General features: G+C 36.3%; 2 protein-coding genes across 3 annotated transcripts; one reads left to right on the forward strand and one right to left on the reverse strand.

Annotated features, from left to right (window-relative positions):
• Positions 1-93: 93 nt before the first annotated feature.
• Positions 94-5,258, reverse strand: LOC102610416 (acyl-CoA-binding domain-containing protein 4). 2 transcript variants are annotated; one of them, XM_015532371.3, is made up of 14 exons: positions 5,042-5,258; positions 4,069-4,190; positions 3,785-3,862; positions 3,589-3,708; positions 3,387-3,453; positions 3,200-3,261; positions 2,897-3,036; positions 2,689-2,815; positions 2,451-2,565; positions 2,274-2,362; positions 1,302-1,385; positions 853-1,173; positions 697-756; positions 94-533 (listed from the first exon to the last, which is right to left on the reverse strand). In XM_015532371.3, the coding sequence occupies exons 2-14, from the start codon at positions 4,156-4,158 to the stop codon at positions 363-365; spliced, it is 1,524 nt and encodes a 507-aa protein (XP_015387857.3). In that variant the 5' UTR covers positions 4,159-4,190; positions 5,042-5,258; the 3' UTR covers positions 94-362. The 2 variants fall into 2 exon arrangements, with proteins under 2 accessions (XP_015387857.3, XP_052295577.1); XM_052439617.1 differs by having other exon boundaries at positions 4,069-4,218.
• Positions 5,259-6,980: 1,722 nt separating this feature from the next.
• On the forward strand, positions 6,981-8,775 carry LOC127901821 (uncharacterized). Its single transcript, XM_052439822.1, has one exon. It carries the CDS (start codon positions 7,276-7,278, stop codon positions 8,773-8,775), a length of 1,500 nt encoding a protein of 499 aa, XP_052295782.1. The 5' UTR covers positions 6,981-7,275.

Genomic DNA, 8,775 nt, shown 5'->3' on the forward strand with positions numbered 1-8,775 from the left:
GAATTGAATGGTACAAAAACAAGAAATCATGTGCAAAAATGAAAAGGAGGGACGATTATTGTTACATAACAAGGAATAGAAAGGGGAAAGAAATTAAAAAATTATCAATGCATCCAATAAAGAGAAAGGATTTGATCAAATCAATCATATTTCTATCCAAAACAACCTTATCTCCACAAAGAATCCCGAGTATAGTTAAATTTGGTCAAAATTTGGTGAATACTTTGATAGCTGAGTCCAAATGCATATTTTGACCAGATACGCTAAAAAACATAGAAAGTTGTATGAACTTTGCTGTAGCTTGAGAGAGTCATGGCTGCTAACCATTTGATGTGTGGATTTGAGGTTCAACAAGGCTATTTCTACTGTCCCCCAGCAATCCATCGCCAAACACCACCAGAACCTTGGGTCTGGACAGATGTAGCACGCTCCATTTCCTGCTCAAAGGCAGACTTCTGTCGCCTAAGTATTTGCACTTCATTTTCTATGGTCTGCAATGATTCAAGCATCTTCTGTAGCTCTGCTATTTGTGCCTGAAAAGTGAAAATTACCAAAAATCCAGGACGCATTTGAGTCCAAATATTAACTTAGACATTTAGTGAATCACTAACAAAACAAATAAAAGTGAGGACTGAAAAATGGTGGATTAAAGATATCAGAGTTAAAGATATCAGAGAAGAGGCGAAAAAGGGAAACCTCCAGTTTAAAGCATCTTGATCTCTCAGCTACCAGCTGACCTTGGACTGAACTGAGTTCCTGCAAGCAAACCGAAGAAACAAGTGAAATCATTTTTCTAGGAATCAACAAAAAACTTGGCCAAAAATAGAAGAAAATGTTTCATTAAAAGCAAACCTTGGATAATTCGCTGTGAGTACTGTTAACTTCATCAATCTTTTCTCTAAACCTAGAATTCTCTGTCCTGACTTCCGTAAGTGACAATTCCAACACTCTTTTATCCTCTTTGATAGCATCAATATCAGTTCTGACATCTTTCTCAGAAAGATCGTTTCCAATTCCAGCAAATTTTGAACTTAATGTTTTGGGGATATCCAACTTTTCAGATTTGGCTAAGGCATATGCAGCAGTAACAGAAGCTGCAGCCGCCGCCGCTGCTGGTGACTGAAAAATCTTGGGGCGTGGTATGTCTCTTGGTTTGAGTCGCATCACGAAAACCTAGAAATAAAAGGGCATGCATGAAAACCACAGAAATGAAGAAAAATGATAAGCCAGCCAGAGTAAATCCTAAAATGAAGATGAGCTATCCATTTAAACTTAATGCTAGCAATATTAAATCGTCATACCTCATTATTATATTTTCCATTATAGCCACCAAAGGCTACCAAATGGTGCTCTCCCTCAATTATTGCAGAGCAAACACTGAGCCCCTGTTTTAATATAAAATTTAGACATCATGAACAGTGCAGAATTTGGAAATTTCAATACAAAATGTCAAAATTCACTACCAAAAACTTCACATATAACAATTTTTTTTTGTAGCATAAGTCATACAATCGGAGAGAGATGCTGCAGAAAAAATTAAAACCAAAATATGCAGGATTCCTAAGAATAGATAATCGAATAAATAAGATTCCTAAGAATAGATAATAGAACAAATAAGTTGCTGCATCCAATTATTCAATACATTGGTCAAAACACACAAAGATATATTCAAATTTTACGAGATGGTTTCTAAAGACTGACAGTGACAAGGTCTGTAGGAAACCATGCCCAATGTTTAAAGATGGTCGAGACAAATCAGAACTATGATTGACTTCTACATTCCACAGAAGATCAAACAGTCACACTTTCCCCTTTCTAACGAGAACGATTAAGCCAACTACTCGGAAAGCAACAGAAACTGAATCCTGCTCAAAAGAAGACAAATGTTTGAAATATCAAAATTGCAAGATTATGGACACAATGAACCCAATTTCTTAAGAAGGTGAAAAAGCCGGATGCAACAATTTCAACGTCATGGGAATGAAAACTAGTTCATCTCCTCTGTTGGAGGGCAGGAACCAAAACCAAAGTTATGTTAACAAGTTTCTGCATTCAGAGTCTGACCCTAAGATAGAGTTGTGAAATATCTAAGCCCATGATGGTTTACTGATCCAAAAATACTTAAGAGTACCATATTAACAGCTCGCACCCAATATGCCCTTAAACTGTTTAAGGTTATTTGTATTAACCAAGGAAAAGAAACAAGCAAGAGAAAGAGAGAGCTTAAATGCAGCTAAAAAGGAAATAAGAATTTGGGAAGGGCATAGACTGACCTCACTAGCAAGTGGATTCCTTCCCTTTACACTTGTCAAGATAGACCATGCCAGCTTAGTCATATTTAGCACAATGGTTTCTTGGCATCCTGCAAGCAAAGATTAAGCCATATGTACGTGAAAAGGTACCATCATGAAATGTTAAGACAATAGTAGATGAACAAAATATCTACATACCATTATTATTATCGCCACCACCAACTATGTACCAGTTCTCATCAATGGTTATACCAGCATGCCCTGCTCTACCAGTCACTAAATCTCCCTTTATTTCTGGTTGAGACCATTCGTTCTGCACATACAAATTTAAAAATTCTTGCTTAAACATAATCGAGATGTAATTCTCATGCACTAGGCCTCAACATAATCAAAAAGCATAACAAAAAGAGAAAGAAAGCAATGATAAAATACTTACAGTCTGCAAGTCCAGTACATGAAGATCATTGAAGAAGATTGAATGAGAACAACCCCCAAATACTATAAGGTATCGATTTGCATGGAGTGCAGCAGAGTGATCATATCTTGGAGCTGGGGGCGTCTGCCTATCAAAACACAAAAAATTGATGCAGAATGCATCTGAAAGAATTCATGAGACCATCTATGAAAGAACAAAAGATACTTACGTAACCTCAACTGCATCCCAAGTCATAGTCTCCAGATCAAGAAAATGGACATCATTCAGCAATTTCCTGCTCCTGTCTTCTCCACCAAAAATGATCAACCTGGAACCAACCAAAGTAACAGAATGCCCGCCACGGGCTACCTGCAATAGACTCCACATGGATACAATCAAAATTTTCTTCAATGACAACTTATCCTACTTCCTCGTCAATAATACATGGCAAAGAAAAAGCTTTTAAGAAAGAAAATAAGAGAGTGGGGAGAGGGGGGGGGGGGGAATTTAGGCATCAATAACAGCTACTTACCGGAACTTTTCCCGAGGTCTCCATGACACCACAGAGGTTTGTTTCAAGATCAATGAAACGCACTGCAAAAAGTTGGTTGACACAGAATGAGTTTGATTATGGACCATATACAGAACAACATCTAAAGGTTCAAAGGAAACCAGATGCTCGTTTGACCAGAACCAAGATGGCTCTAAAAGAAACAAACCTATCATGCTATCAGAAGATTTCTTGGAATGCCCACCAAGGATTAAGAGTTTGGTTCCCCACTTGACCTGCCAAAAATAATACATGTAACTTATTATGGAAAGCTTCAATGAATTGCTCAATGAACACATGGAAATCAGACAAAAGAATAAAAGTGCCCTTGGGAGTGCGCATACATGTATTTTGAGCACATAACTACATACCATACAGTGATCTGACATGGGTGGAAGAACTTCGAGTAGTCCACTGTCCTCAGTCTTATCAGCATCTAGTTCCGTTTCGAGTCTTAGATTGGACCATGCCAAACTTCTAAGATCAAAAACCTGCAACGATAGCAAATTGCACATGACTCAAAACAAAGAACTTCAGCATGAATATATAAATGGGCATGCTGAATACCTGAACATCAGACAAGAACCGACCATTACGACTCCCTCCAACAATGTATAGTTTCTGATCGAACACCGCAGCAGCATGCTAAAGTAAGAACACAAATGGCATTTAAGCATCAGAATCATAAATATTGAGTGAAAATTAAACAATATGGCCTCATTGATGATTAAAGAAATATAACTAATGAATGGAATGCATTCAAAGAGAGAAAAGAAAGAATGCACCAAAACAATTACTAATTATGGTTTCCTTTGAGGAAGTTGAATTGATTTGCAACGTATAAAAATCACCTTGTATCGGGGAGATGGTCGTGCACCAGAAACAGGGAGTGTCACCCATAGGTCATAAGGTAATTCCAAATGCCAACTACCGCTGTCCATATCTTTCTTAATCTCCTCTGTTTGTGTGCCAACTGCTTGCAAGTCACTCAGTTCCTTTATCTTAGAAAGTCAAACAATAAATTTAATAGTATTCATTGAAGCCAATCTACATCCTTCTTTTCCCTGTTTTTACTTATATTTTCCCTACTGATTTGGAGAGGCATGTTAGAAGTGGTTGTGTTCTAGCAATAGCCATTATACTTGTAAACTGATTGGTCCACTTTTAAAAGTAGGTCCCACAACAACTTCACTGTATAATTATGCATCCGGATTTACAGATCAAGCTTATGCATGCATTCATTTAAACAAGTATCCACGACAGGAAAAATATGAAAGGGAGCAAATACAATGATTAGAATCCCGGCATTGTTGTCAAAGAGATTGTCCTATAGGTATCATCAGACATCGAACAATTGAGTGGGTTGTCAAGCTCATCGCATTGAAATCACACTACTTGTCTAATGGAATTTAACCATGTAAAATAAAACTGGTCACATGCTTTAGCTAAAACATTCATATTTGATTTAAATGATCCTTCAATCTGATATTTTCACAGTCAATAGCTCCAACTAAATTAACAATATTATCCTAACTAAATAAAATTATCAAAAGTCTGCAATTAAATCCAGTCATGATTCAAACACAGAGAAAAATTAAAATTACAATTGCAATTCAAATTTTCCTTTATGATAGTGCATTTTATAAATCAAAATTTTCACAGTGTTCATTCAATCCTTTCTAGCTCACATAAAATGAGCCTTAAAAAAATTACCACTCAATGGTGCACAGAGAGATCCAAATTCTACATTTCTTAAAAAATTATAATTAAAAATTGAATTTTCTTCAATTAAACAAAATAATGAAGAAAGCGAAGTGATGTTACCTAAAATTGAGATTGGATCTGACGGTGCTGATTCTCCGGTGAGACGAAGAATCGTAACACCAGCCTTTTGCCTTTGAGATCTCAGGCGATCCTCTTCGTACGGACAAATTCGTAAAAGCTGAAACTCGTCGTTTCTTTTGCTGACTCCACTTATTTACACATCTCTTAGTGCTAGCGGTGAGTTTTTTTTTTCTTTTATTTTTCTTTATTTATTTCTCTATTTTCTGATGTCTGCGATTTGAATTTGCAAATAAACAGATTAATAATAATTGAAAAAAAAAAGACCATTTTTTTCTTTTTCTTTTAAAGAAACATGTAGAATTGACACGTGGGACACAAAAAATGGTGTGAATGTTTTTGACGTTATTTTTAATGATAATTATGGATTGAGTAAATAATCTGTATTTTTTTTTTATTCTCTTAAATTATGCTTGTTTGCAGTAAAACTTTTTATTAACTCAAATAAAACGTTCATGGTTGATAATTTGACATGTGCGGTACTCAAGGTAGCCTCTTGTATTGAAACAAATTATTTGAAGCATGAATAGCGAATTAGAGATTTTCACGATTAATTTAATTATCGTATGTTATGCTTCTAAAAAAATGAAAAAGAAAATTAAATTTTGCCGATCACATGGTAACATTAGAATTGATTATACTTTATTTTTTTGAAAGAAAAAATCATTATGTTCACTCAAATTATAATAATTCAGGTCAATAACATAAGTCCGATAACGAGAGACAAAATATAATAATAATAGAGCTGACTAAAGAGTGAACCAAGAAAATATGTATGGATTGAGTTCTAGATCTTGAGATACCTTGGTTTCATTTGCACAAAATAAGAAAATACTCGAACTTAGTTTACGTGGATGATCATGTTAAAGTTAGCAATGTTGTTCAATTGTAATTTGCAAATGAGAATCGAAAAAGAAAATAAATAGATAAATTAAAGGGTAAAAATTCGTTTAGTTCATATATTTTGAGGTTAATACCTATTTAATTCTTATATTTTTTAAAATACCACAAAACATCATTACCATTAAGTAATTGACACCCCTATTGTTACTTTTTGTTCATTTTAACTTATTTTTATAATATTACCTTGTACAATAATATTTCTTCTTTATTGGATATTAATAAAAAGAAAAAAAATAAATTATCAATTTAACCCTAAAAAGTAAAATAAAAACAAAAAATTATATTAATTTTTTTAACACTCCACGAGGAGTTAATATATTAATTTTTTATTAATGTCCAAAAAATTAGTAATTAAATTTTTTTTACAAAATTTTATTTTTTTTGGACATAGCTTCCACAAAAATTAATATATATTGTCTTTGTTTTTATTTTATTTTTGGGGTTAAATTGGTAATTTTATTTTTATTAATATTCAAAAAAAATTATAAAAAGGTAATATTATAAAAACAAATTAAAAGAAACACAAAGTAATGGTAGGGGTGTTAATAGTTTAACGGCAAAGATGTTTTGAAATATTTTTAAAAATATAAAAACTAAATAGGTACTAACCTCAAAATATAGAGACTAAACGAATTTTTACCCTAAATTAATTAAAATGAGAGATTATTTTAAAGACAAGGAGTATGAAGTACTGGCCGAGGTTTGGTACCTTCTAAAAGCTGTTGAATATGCAATTTGGATTTCTATATGTATAAGCTGTGACTGTGAATGATTGGGCAAGTGATGCAGCTCTTTAAAGTTATTGTCATTGACTCATTGTGTTAATGATTGTTTATGAAAAGTGCATTTTACATGGGTGCCAAAGCGATAACAAGGTGTTAGGGAGCCGAGAAGCTTAATGAGAATTCAAATAAAATTCCTTTTTCATAAAAACTAACAAACAAACAAGTCGGGCAACATTATTCAATTAATTCCTTTTAACTTATTGCAACGTTCAAATGCCATGGAAGCTCTTCCTTCAGGGGTGTTTTCTCTGGATGAGAGAACACTGAATGGAAGCTAAACTGGATCTACAGGATCCGGATGGGTGCTCACTAGATTGAGCGTGGGTTTTTGTTTTTCTTTCTTTTATCATTCTGGTTTCGTCTCGTGTGCTGGTTGGCTTACAGCCCTTAGTCCTCGTGGGGCCAAAAGGTTTGAACCGTAAAAGAGAGAGGCTTTAAAGAAGACTGTAAACAGAATCGTAGAAGAAGGTCGAGGTAGGTGAGGATCTCGCGTGGTATTTAAGGCAAAAAGAGCTTGTCCTTAACAATATGGAAACAGAGGAGTTAATAAAGAAATGCAGTGCAATAACACTCGAAGAGGAGGAGGAAGATAGAGTCATTTTCGGGGGCAGTATGAAGGAAAAAGGGGCTCAGATCGCAGCAGGGTGCCTAGTTGGAAAAATCCTCACAACGAGAGGAGTCAGTCACGAGGGGATTAGAACAGCTCTACAACAAGCCTGGCGCCCAGTGGGAGTAGTCAAAGTAGAGAGCTTGCGAAATAAAATATTCATGTTCAAGTTTTCCTCAGCAGAGGATAAACGAAGAGTGCTAAAAGGGGGGCCATGGCATTTCGACCGAGCTCTTATAGTGCTCCAAGAGCCGAGTGGTATAGGCAATGTTACGGAACAATCATTTTCACACGTCTCATTTTGGGTGCAGCTGCATAATGTACCTTTAATGTGCATGGATATAAGCACAATTCGTGAGATTAGTTCTAAGATTGGGATGGTTGAAGATGTAGCTACAGATGCAACGGGGGACTGTTTTGGGGAATATGTGCGAGTCCGGATTTCGATAGATATCACGAAGAGGTTGAAGAAGGTCATAAGAATCCAACAGGAAGATGGGAAAGAGATTTTGGTTGGAGTTACTTATGAGAAGCTGCCAGACTACTGCTTTTGCTGTGGATACATCGGGCATCAATACAGAGAGTGTGCCACATATAAAGGCCAACCTAAAGAGGAGTTGGCATATGGAGCTTGGTTAAGGGCACTTCCATTACCGGAGCGAATGAGGTTTCAGAGGAGCAAAGAGAGGGGTAACAGGGACCAAAGTAAAACGACAAGAGAAGACAGGAACTCAGAAAGTACAGGCACCCCCCAACTGCAACAACTGAACCCGAGAGGGGAAATCGGGTCAGGGTCAATCCAACATCAAGATGAAGCAACCAGTCCTCAAATAAGCTTAAGACACGTGGCAGAGCTAGCTGGGGAACAATTAATGCCCCAAGAACGACAATCGAGAGAGCAGCAAGGCGCAGCAGGCAATGAGGTAGTGTCTGAAAATGTGTGCAAAAGTGCGGGAAATAAGATTGAAAAAAGACATATGGAGAAAAATATGGGGGGAGAAAAGGTGGACAAAAATCTCGAAATGGGCCACAAAATTCACCAGCCCATTTCAACAAGCACAACCCATATGAGCTCGGATGATGAAGGGGTGGTCGATGAGTCTCACTCAAGGAGGACGAAAACGAAATGGAAAAGATGGAAACACCAGGCCCGAAGCTCAAGTAAGAAAGGAATCACCCAAACCATACCAAATAACTTGAAGCGGATCAGCTGTGATTCACAAATGACAAGTTCACAAAGCAAAAAATACAAGATGGGCAGCAAGGGTGAGTGTAAGCCAAGTCAAGGAGAAAGAAATTCCCCCTCAGCTAAGCTCACTTCAAACTGGGACACATCAGCCATGGAAGGGGCAGAGGAGATAGGTTCAGCATTGAAAGAGATATCGGCGGAGGCTGGCTTCCAGCCCCGCCGGCAGCAATGA

The sequence above is a fragment of the Citrus sinensis genome, chromosome 4 (assembly GCF_022201045.2).
Source record: "Citrus sinensis cultivar Valencia sweet orange chromosome 4, DVS_A1.0, whole genome shotgun sequence".
Classification (NCBI taxonomy): domain Eukaryota; kingdom Viridiplantae; phylum Streptophyta; class Magnoliopsida; order Sapindales; family Rutaceae; genus Citrus; species Citrus sinensis.